This window comes from Cavia porcellus, unplaced genomic scaffold (assembly GCF_034190915.1).
Source record: "Cavia porcellus strain 051 isolate PalLab524CR breed Dunkin Hartley unplaced genomic scaffold, mCavPor4.1 scaffold_10, whole genome shotgun sequence".
NCBI lineage: Eukaryota > Metazoa > Chordata > Mammalia > Rodentia > Caviidae > Cavia > Cavia porcellus.
Window position 1 is genome coordinate 23,607,382 of NW_026947493.1, and position 11,368 is coordinate 23,618,749.

The 11,368-nt window shown below is 34.0% G+C and overlaps 1 protein-coding gene across 1 annotated transcript in view; it reads left to right on the forward strand.

Moving 5' to 3' along the window:
* The window catches only part of Stt3b (STT3 oligosaccharyltransferase complex catalytic subunit B), a 97,671-nt gene extending 86,636 nt beyond the window's left edge, over positions 1 to 11,035 (forward strand). The window contains exons 13-16 of the mRNA XM_063257087.1: positions 335 to 508; positions 2,910 to 3,023; positions 5,716 to 5,928; positions 9,423 to 11,035. Of these exons, the coding sequence (XP_063113157.1) occupies positions 335 to 508; positions 2,910 to 3,023; positions 5,716 to 5,928; positions 9,423 to 9,503 (582 nt within the window). The 3' untranslated portion in view covers positions 9,504 to 11,035. The remainder of the gene's footprint in view (positions 1 to 334; positions 509 to 2,909; positions 3,024 to 5,715; positions 5,929 to 9,422) is intronic.
* The last annotated feature ends 333 nt before the right edge of the window (positions 11,036 to 11,368 follow it).

Below are 11,368 nucleotides of genomic sequence, written 5' to 3' on the forward strand. Positions count from 1 at the left end.
AACTAATTTACAAGATGGATGCTTGGTTAAAATATTTGTTTCAGTAAAATCACAGGTCTCCCCTGGCCTGGGGTTGTGAGACATTGTCTCTTAAAACTTGCTTATGTTCATTTTTAAATACTAATTTCATAGAACATAATTATTAACAAAGTACTATAACATGTATTCTGGTTTTGACTTTCTATGCTATAAGTTGGTTGTAGTATATAAGCTATTTATAAATCACAAATGTTTTGAGTTCATAGAAAATCATTTCTATAAAAAATTCTTTGTAAGTCAAACTCGATGAGATAACTCCAGTAAAATTATACATTCACTTTATTTTATCCTGTAGGTAGGAAAAGCCATGTCTTCTAATGAAACAGCAGCCTATAAGATCATGAGGACTCTAGATGTAGATTATGTTTTGGTTATTTTTGGAGGCGTTATTGGCTATTCTGGTGATGATATCAACAAATTTCTCTGGATGGTTAGGATAGCTGAAGGGGAACATCCAAAAGACATTCGGGTAAGAAACTAGATAATCCCACATGTGTAAAAGATAGCTCACAATCTTCAAATAACTCTGTTATCTTGCTAATTCCATTGTATTTGTTTTTGCATTTCTGTCCTCCAGATTAGTCTTTTACCTTGAACTTTATTAAAGGTACTAGAAACATTTCCTAGGTTTGAAACTTCTGAAACTCATACATGATATAGTCATTTTACATCAGACTACATGCAGTACTATAATGTCATTAATTTTGGGTGTGTTACAGGCTATCCCTTTTAGATTTGTGTAGGTGTGTTCTACAGTGTTCCCATACAAAACGTTTGACATAGCCTCATGATTATATTTCCATTCTAGCCTGTGTTGCAACCCCTTGGCATGACTACTTGATTCTGCATCTTCATAGCCTCTCCATTCAGTTCTTTCTGTTTCCATGGCTTCTGGCCCTGCACTGACTCATGACCCTGAAAGAAGTCTCTAACCTTGAAATTTCTGTCTTTGTGTTAGTCTTGTTTCCTCTCCTAGTGCAGTAAGACATATGGTCATGACACTTTCTGGATTGAAAAAGGCTATGAGAGAAGTCCCTGGAACCAGACAGACATGAGTCAGAACTAAAACTTTGTCAACTTTGGGCTGTGGGAGGTTAGTGGAGGTCAATCAACATAAATGCTCTAAGCACCAGGTCTAGTTCTGGAATTATCCTGGTGGCCAAGGTCATCTCTATGGGCATATCAACAATAACACATTCTAGTGCTGTGTTGAAAATCTGTAGTGATTTTAGTAGGTGTAATCTTAGCATAGTGTCCAAAACAAAGTAATAATTTGTTGGTATGAAGTCCAATCTTAACCTGACACAAGCTCCATTTTCCTTCATTTTCCTTTGCTGATTTGTACTCTGCCAGTCTATTCTTTCCCTAGAAATTTACATGGGGTTTCTTTTCTTTATGCATCTGATATATGCTTTTACTGTTCCCTTTTTAAGAATGCCTTCCACATACTTGTCATCTCTCCTTTTCTGGTGCATGACATTTGTATTTATCATCAACTCACACACCCGTTTCGTAGTTGGATTGTATACTATCTCTCCTACTCATTTATGAGTTCCTAGAGGATGGGCATCCAAAATTATGCTGTACATGAGAAAGGCACAAAAGATTTGCTATGAAAGAAAAGAATCATTTGAGGAGATTATATGTATCTGTATCATGTGATGGAGCTAAAGCACAGATTTCCTGGACAAATATATTATGACATTTCCTTAGCTGTGGTGAATAAGCATTATTTCCTTATATCAAATGGATCCTCTAAAACTTAGTTCTCCCCATATGTGATTTCCATTTGTGAATTTGCTTTAGCAGTGTTAAAACTGTGACATGTGTTAAGACTTTCTAAATATATGCTTTGAACCCTTTTATATACAAAGGCTAAATCTGTGCTTTTAAAATTTCTCATTTTTATGAGATTAGACTAGAGGATAAATTCATGTGGTTCAAAAATAAAGTTTAAAAGGATTTGTGATAAAAGTTCACCTTACATAAAAGAGATCTCTGTAGTTATTGACATATATACTTACAAATTGCTGAGTATAGATTTTATAATATTCTCACTATAAGAAATATTCTCATATGTCAGTTTAGCTATTCCACAACGTCTACATATTTCAAATAATTTGTGCACCAAAATTTATACACTTTGTCAGTGTGAAAAATAGATTGAAAATCCCTGTAATCTCTATTATTTTTTACAATCCTTAGTTAAGCAGATAACTAAGGAACAAAAGTATGTACTGTGTTTACTTCCTAATGTGTCTCGAGTCTTTTTATGTTGAGACTATGAAGCACTTCATTCTTTTTTAAACTTTTGCAGTGTTTGTATACCAGATTTATTTAACATATCCTTATTTATATGGATGATTTCCAGTTTTTTTAATTTCAAAAAGTGGTGCAACTTTCCACATTCATTACTTTGCCACTCACTATGTATCAGAAGAATAAATTCCTAGAGAAGACATTTCTAAGTACAGAATTGTTCCTTGTAAAGGTTAATTGTAAACCCAATGAAAAATAGTACTGCATACTATTAATAGTTTTCTTTAAAAAATCCTGTATAACAAAAGGAGCTGATTTTAGAGTTCATATTGGAAAATTTAGGTAAAAATTGAAGAGTAGTAATGAAGATAAGGATAATTAAAACAGCTCTAACTGATAGTGAACCATGGTATCAGTATCATTTTTTAAATGTTATTAAGACCTTATACTGCAGTTTAAAACTCAAGGAATTAATTTTGGGGGTGAGGGATATGAATGAATATAGCCTTACAAAGATATCTCAAAATATGGTTGTTAAGGGGAAATAAAACCTGTAATACTGGATTTATTAAGTTGAAGCTGACATAGAATTTCTGATTTCTTTCTTGTAGGAAAGTGATTATTTCACCCCACAGGGAGAATTTCGTGTAGACAAAGCAGGATCCCCTACTTTGTTGAATTGCCTTATGTATAAAATGTCATATTACAGATTTGGAGAAATGCAGGTTAGTTAAAATTTTCTATAATCTTTATCAAAAATAATCTTTTTTTCCTAGAAAACAGGATGTGTTTAATGTGCTTTGTATAAAAAAAGTACTCAACTAAAGATTATTTTTTCCCATTAAATTTAGATATCTGAAATTTGTGTGAAAAATTAGGAAAAAATTTTAGATCAAGGACTTCTTTCCAAAGTATTTTTTAACAGTTTCAAATTCAGCCTTTGCTTGCCATCATCCTACCTTTTGACCTCATGATTTTGGAAAGCATTTGTTCCCAGGAGAAAGGTGTCTCACATAGGAAACTGATCCTAGGTAGGTCACTCTGCTGTCTTTTGCAGAAAAGCCTCAGAGCTGAATTATCAATTCATTCTGTGCTACGTCTCCATTATCACAAATAGCCAGAACTAAGTCGGAATTTCTTAGTAAATTACAATAATGTAGGGCAACCACTTAATGGACTGCAAAATGCAATAAGGCATTGTGATGAAAGAAGAAACAATGAACTTTATGTCATAGTATCTGTTTTAGATCAAGCTGTCAAGTCTTGTAAGTCCCAGACCATTTGCTTCCTCCCTAGACTTTTGTTTTTTTTCTTGTTTGTAAATAGTGGTGGTTGGACTGATGCCTAGACTTCGAGGGAAACCAGAACATGTCAATCCAAAATTCCCTTATGTGACAGAAAAATTATTCTTTGAACTAAGAGTAGTTAAGCAGCAGCAAATGAAGGACTTTTATATATATATATATATTTACTTTCCCATACTGCCTTACATTGGAAACCTAAAGCCACTTGCCTTTTCTCCTCAAACTTAATATTCTTGGTTGAACATGGTATATAGCCAGAGATCTAAGCCATTGTGTTGAGTTACTTTTCACCGATACTTTTCCTGTGTAATATGTGACCCATGTGTTAATAAACTTGTTTTTCTCTTGTAAATCTGTCCTTTGTTACAGCAGTCTATCTCAACTAAGAATTCATGAAAGAATTCAAGTTTTTCTTGTCAACTATTTTTAAAATTTTATAGTTCTTAGGTTGTAAGACTATACTACCAAATTAGTACTTTCAATACTGAAATCTCAGTGAAAATTAATCTTGTATTGCTTTCTGGTGAAATGGATACCCTAGAAAGCAGAGGAAAAATTATGTTTATTCTTACACTGTCACTGGGGATCAAGGTAATTTCAAGCTGAGGTTTGTTTGTATCCCAATTTGTGGAACAAATTTTTATCTTCTTATAAGATACAAGTATGGGTGAAATAAGCTAGAATACTCTGTTTTTAGAGAAGTTTTATATATCACTGTTTGCATGCTGAGTGTGTTGTTTCAAAGTAGATTTGCACAACTAGTTATTTACTTCATTATCCACCTGCAGTCACTGCTCGTAGTGTTACAAATAGAAAATTCTAGACTGATAATCTATATTTAAATTTTTATTTCAAAGGCCATTGCCTAGCTTCTGAACTCAAGCTAAGAAATAAGTACTTGACTATAAGGAGTTATTTAACAGTTTTTCTGGGACAAATGGATTAGTTTCTTTGTTCACTAATGATATTGAAGGATACTTCTTCCCTTAAGTTTATTCATGGTTTTGGTGCCTGCTGTACTCAAGAATGATATATAGTTAATAATAGATAACCAAGAATAATTTATTCACTGCCGAGGATAGGTTTCTTTTTACTTTTTTTTTTCTCTCTCTCTTTTTTTGGGTACTGGGGATCGAACTCATGACCTCACACTTATCAGACAAATGCTTGAGCCACTGTGCTAAATCCCTGGCCCTTGTTTTGTTTGTTTGTTTTGAATAGTTATATCTTCAAGTTAGCTTTTTATTACATGTTTGTTCAAAGATAATTCTGTAGAAGAAATTATTTTGGGGAGGGGTACCGGGAATAGAACTCAGGACCTTGCACTTGCCAGGCAGGCACTTGTGCCACTGACCTGTATCCCCAGGCAAATGGGTTTGTTTTTATAAGTTAACTTTACTTGGGGTAGTTTTGTGTTTCTACATAAATATACTGCACTCTGAGGGGAAAAAGTCTCAACCTCATCACACTCCCTCTAATTCTTCGTAAGTTCCCCACAGTTGACTTCCTTAGCTTTCTTCGTAGTTTCTTTCCCACAGTTGTACTGTGGATAAAATAATGTCATCAGGCTGGTGGAGGACACAGGTAAATTTTTAATAAATAAAAATGCTAGCAGTGTGTGCTGTAGGGGGAAAGGACAGGGTTCTGTTAAGGAAAACTAAAGAAAATTTGCCAATTACCAATCACGAAATAACATTTCTCTGAAGAGGTGGTATTTAGCTGAATCCAAATGATAAAAAGCCACAGTGCAACAGAACCGAATAAAAACCATATCAGGCAGAGAAAACATAGTTGTAAGGCAGGAAATTGTGTTATCTCCATATAGTATGAAAAGGTTTTGATGGATTTCATTTTGATATCATGGGTGTTTTAATGCCTGTACTGTCTGTCCTTTAAGAATTCTATGAAACTGTTACACAAATACATTTATTTTCTTTTCCGAATTTCTTCCTGTCTAGTGAGCAGTGTGTGAGAACTGATTAGTAAGATACATTACTCAGTTCTGTTCTTAATTTTAAAGAGAGGGAGTTTTACTCTAAAGAAGCATTTACTGTCTTCTACAATTGAATGTTTTCCAGTGCATTAACATCTAATATTGATGTCACTCTTGCAGCTGGATTTTCGTACTCCCCCAGGTTTTGACCGAACACGTAATGCTGAAATTGGAAATAAGGACATTAAATTTAAGCATTTAGAAGAAGCTTTTACATCAGAACATTGGCTTGTCAGGATATATAAAGTGAAAGCACCTGATAACCGGGAGACGTTAGATCACAAACCACGAGTCACCAACATTTTCCCAAAACAGAAGTATTTGTCAAAGAAGGTGAGTGCCAAGTGAAGTTATTGCCACAAGAGGATAACTCAAGGTGGTTGGTTTGTATGAGAAAGAATTACTAGAAACTACTATTAAATTTGTTTTCCAGATTTAAAAGACTGACTTATACAAAGTTAATGTCTAGCTAACTTACTGGAGAATTCTTTTCAAACAGCAGTTTGGTTATCTAGCAACAGCTTTTTTTAGATAGCCTGGAGGTTATCTGAGAACCAAATTTAAGATATTTCTAAAAACATTCTGGCTTCACTTTGTGCCATTTACATTCATAAGGTTTATTCATAAAGTATCTGTGACCATCATTTTCCAAACCTATGTGAAACTGAAAATGTCAGATGCTTATTGGAGTTGTGATTAGTTCCTCATCTTTTGGTCAAAGTAAATATATATTGAATCTCCATGTTCCATTCGTAGTATGATGTTACTATATTGAATAATAATAGGCTTTGTTGAGTCCTGAAGCATCAAGATAATTAATTTTCAATGTAATTATTATGACGAAGCATACAAGCAAAAGTTACCAGACTATTACAGTCCTGTTCTAAGAAATACTAAATAAAGTGAAATATTTTTATTGGGCTCATTATTGCTCATTTAATCCAAATAAAGCTTTGATCTTTACTATAAAAGTTGAGTAAAAATGAGTATTTGTGTAGGTCGCCCAGCTGTGGAAGATGGGAAATAAAATGAGCAGTAAAATATTAAGGCTGTATTATAAGGTACTATACTTATAATGCTCTTGATTATTAGACTGATTATCGTCTTAATTTTTGAAAAGACATTTAGATTCCATAGCTCTCATAAGTTATTTTAAAACACTAAGGCAACTACCTTATCCCTTTGTTACTTAAAATATGCACCATATATATTCAGAATATACCTTATTTCAAGTATACTATAAAGGTCCTTAATATTAACTATATGATATGTAAATATAAACTTTTTATGTGATTACTTTCTTTGCCAGATAAGAATTACTGGATCTAGACTAATATATTTAAAGTTGTCACATAGAACTGACACTCAGGTTAGTCATATCAAATTCACTTACCAGGTGTCTGTAGCTCAGATGACAAAGAAGTCAAATGACTCGTTTCTTACAAGCATTAGATAGGAGAAACTGATGAGTCCATACCAATATAGAAGTCAAAGCAAATGCTGCTGATCTAAAAGCTGTCCAAGTCTAGTTACAATTTTTTAAAGACCTGTTGAACTTTATATCTGATGACAGAGATTCCACAGGGAGTACATAATCTTAACCTGACTCTTTTGTCTTTCTATCCATCATTTCCCTTAAAATAAGCAATGTGAATAAATAAATAAAAGTTAAATCTATTATGTACTCAAAACACACATTCTGGTAGCCAGTAATATGTATTTTGAGTTTGTGTTCCATGGCTCTATATTCTATTTTATACTGATACTATAGAGCAGTGATGGCAAACCTTTTAGAGACAGAGTGCCCAAACTGCAACCCATAAGCCACTTATTTATTGCTACCTGCCAACACTGCAATTAAGCCTGATACTGAAGTTTTAGAAAAACAACTGTTATCCAGTGCTCAGCTGCTAGACTGACTTAGCTCACATGCTGACAGAGAGGGAGGGCTCTGTGTCCCTGCTGCAGCAGGCATGCCATAGCTTTGCTACTATTCTTGTAGAGGAATGCTTTTTGTTTACTTTTCTCTTACTAATCTGGTTTTGCCTTTAGAGGAGATGGAGTAGTTGAGGGACTAGAGATTTTAGCCCAGTGCTACAGAAAAGATTGGCATAATCACTGCCAATAATAGGGGGAAAATGCTGTATGTGTTTTATATGTGCATAGTGGGGGGCGCATTATAAGATCTCATAGAAAGGGCTTTATGTTAGGTATGTATAGATAATAACAAAGGAACCAAATTTTTTTGTGCGTGTGTCTTTTTGAGACAGTCTTACTATAGAGTTTAGGCTGGCCTTGAGGTCACTTTATGGTCCAGCTTGGTCTCAAACTCACTGTGATCCTTCTGTCTCAGCCTCTTGAGTGCTGGGATTATAGGCATGTGCCACCACACTCAGCTAAGGAACCAAATTCTTAACCTTTTTTTTTTTTTCAAAATGCTATCTAAAAATAAAATAAAATGCTATCCAGAGCTTTTTGCATTCAACTTAAGTTGATAATATAACATATGTACTTAACAAATTGATGGTAGCCAAATTTTGTAACCTTAAGAAGCGATTGCCTTTTGCCTTGTGTTGTATCTGTTAGAATAACCTATTTTGAAATGAATATTGGGAATATAAGGAACCAAATGTTATATTTACCCTCAGCTTCTAAAATACCCTCTTAGGAGTTGTGTTTGAGCCACATGTGGTGCTGTACACCTGTAATCCCAACAGTCAAAAGGCTCAGGCAGGAAAATCATTGTGAGTTCGAGATCAGCCAGGGCTACAAAATGATTCCAAGGCTAGCATGAACTGAACAGCAAGATCCTGTCTCAAAAAGATTTTTTAAAAAGTTTTGTTTAAATGCAAAAATTAAATTAAGTGGTCAGGTTTCTTCAGCCTAATTAACTCAGTGATTTGATGATGCATTGGTATATTTCACAAAAATAGCTGGGTTAGTCAGCATCTAAGCATGTGTCAGACTGAAGACATATGCCATGTGATTTAAACTGTAAGTTCTAACATAGCAAACATTCTTGCAATAATTTTTGTCAACACATTTGCAAAAATTAGATTATTCTTGCGCTATTATCCCCCCCTGCTCCTCCTTTTTGAGACAGAATCTTGCTAAATTTCTAAATTGCCAGGTTGCCAGGGTAGGTTTGGACTTGCAGTCCTGCTTTCACCTCCCACAGTGCTGGGATTACAGGCATGTGCCACCAGTCCTAGTTGGGAAGTTTGCTTCTTATACCAAAAGAAAGTTTGTTGAGAAGATTTTAGTAGTATGTTCAGTTATTAAGGTTTTTTTAAAAAAAAAATAGTTCTATTAAAAGAGCTATGAAACTCAGGAAATACTTTTTCATTTAAGTGCTTACTTTCCCTGATGATTATAAAATGTGCCATGTGATGTCTCAGTGTTGTAGATGGAGTCATCCTCATTTTGCAGATAAAAAATATTAGGGCTTCAAAAGTTACCGTGCTAAGTTATATTTCTGACACATAATTTTTGGAGACTAAACCAATAGCATCATTATCATTTTCTGATTTTTTTCTTCTAGTGTTATAGTCTATCATGCTTTAAAGTTTGAGTAAGTATTACAACTAAGCATTTAATGGCTCGGGAGATACGGATTCATTCCCTTGATGTGAGAGATGCATTTGAGGAATGTTGTGGTAATTGTGTCATTAAAACTAGGGCCTTGGTCCCGTTGATGTGAGTTTCTCAATATGCTCAGCCATAGGTGGGACGCACTGACAGGGAATCCAGTCAGAGAGAGGGCTAACACTTAGATACTTTCCTGTTAGAAACCTGCGCTAACACTGTGTGTTCTCTTTTCTTTTTAGACTACCAAAAGGAAGCGTGGCTACATTAAAAATAAGTTAGTTTTTAAGAAAGGCAAGAAAATATCTAAGAAGACTGTTTAAACACACTGTTCTGGTTCTTGACTTGAAGCAGTTGTCCTTGTGAGAACCGGTCTTTGCCTTTAGCTCATGTCATGTTTCACAGCAACAGAGGGTACAGAACTATCACTGGTCCAGGTTAATGTACACAGTTTTCCCGGCAGTGTCCGATTTTTAAAAATAAAATTGGTTTATTGAGAAGAACTGTTTCGATTTGTAATGTGAAGCAAGACAGAGCACTGCTGCAGGTGTCTAGCAGCAGATTTTTTTTATTGGTACATATTATCCTTTAAACCTGAGAATTTGGACTAACTGCACCAAAGAACCTTCTAATTTGGTCCCTTCATGCACACTTGTCAATGTTTTTGTTATTTTACAAGACCTGCATTTTATTTGAATTACCCAGATAGCAATATGTAAAATACAAATGACAAAAACTGATGACAACTTCTTGAACAGTAAAACAGTACAGGTCTGAGGAAAAGGTATTAGAAAAGAATTTATACTTCCTTGAAATATATTTATTTTCTGTTTCTCTAGTGCAAAGAATGTTTCATCAAATGTACATTTTCTGTCTCTATTAATGTTTGCTGTAAGCTGCTGTTTCAAATAAGGACCTCTGAGTAGCTAATTGATTCAAACAGATTTTTTATGTTGATACATTATTACTGCTTTTAGCAGTTGTTTTCACAGGTACTTACAGAGCACATTTCATACATTGTTCATTCAAGGGCTAAATTTCTATCCTTTGGAAATCAAGGCAACTGCACAGAATGTTGCTTACCAGGATGGGGTTTGGTACTTTAGTACTGAAGTTGGGACTATGTTTACATGCAAAAGTTAGGGAAGAAACTCTTAAAGTATGTGGGTATCCAAAGTTCATTTTCTGTGACTCCTCAGAATGACAAAGGATTTGTAAACTTTGCCTGGATTTTTCTCACTTTATAACAATTCCATTCATCACAATGATTTTTGCTCTCTGCTCCATATTCTAATACCTTAACCATTTGATGAAACACTCTTTAGTGCTTATATGCATTTTCTTTTATTAAAAATGTGACAATTGTAAAAAAATGCACTAAAATAATAAATGGAGATTGAACATGTTCATTTTCCAGCTTATAGGCAACTTTATACAGACTTGAAAATTTTCTCCAGTTTAGTAAAAGTGAGAGGGTTTTTCCTGCCACAGGACATGGATATAACTTTTTTTTAAATAACAATAACACACCACTGCTTTTGGTGGAAAAGTACAGACTAGTATGTACCTTTTATGAAGAAAAATGTAATTTACAATGTTCAGTGAGAATGTTACTGCTGATTTTCTCTTTCAAGGTGTAGAATATTCTTTGATTTATAGAATTCATTTTTGACCCAGATGGTGGTTCTTTTACAGACCAATAAAATGGCTAAACATTTTTCACAAAGTATAACTAAATCTGGATATCTGATATCTTGTCATTTGGGGGATTTTATTTTACTTTGTTGCTTTAAAATTCAGTGCAGAGAAGTTGTTGACTGTAGGGGAAATAAAGTTAATTCAAATTTTGTGTTAAGTGTTGTCTTTTGCAAATCTTGTTGTCAAAAAGAAGTTACAGAGTATCTCACGTATCTCCTTTCTACCTCACTTTCATGAAGGTTTTAGAGAACATGTGTGGAAAAATTAAACTTTCTTTAAAATTTTGCCTTCCTTTTACCCTAGAATGAAAATCTTGGTTTGATTTTTCTCAGAAGGTAGAGAAAAGAAACCTAATGAAGAGAAATTTTATTTCCTTTTAAATAAAGACAAATCTAATAAATCCTTGTTCCACAAACTTGTTATATAGTCAGTAGTGTTCATTGTAGAATTTTCTTAATTACACACAGGAAAGATGCGGCCCCCATTTTCT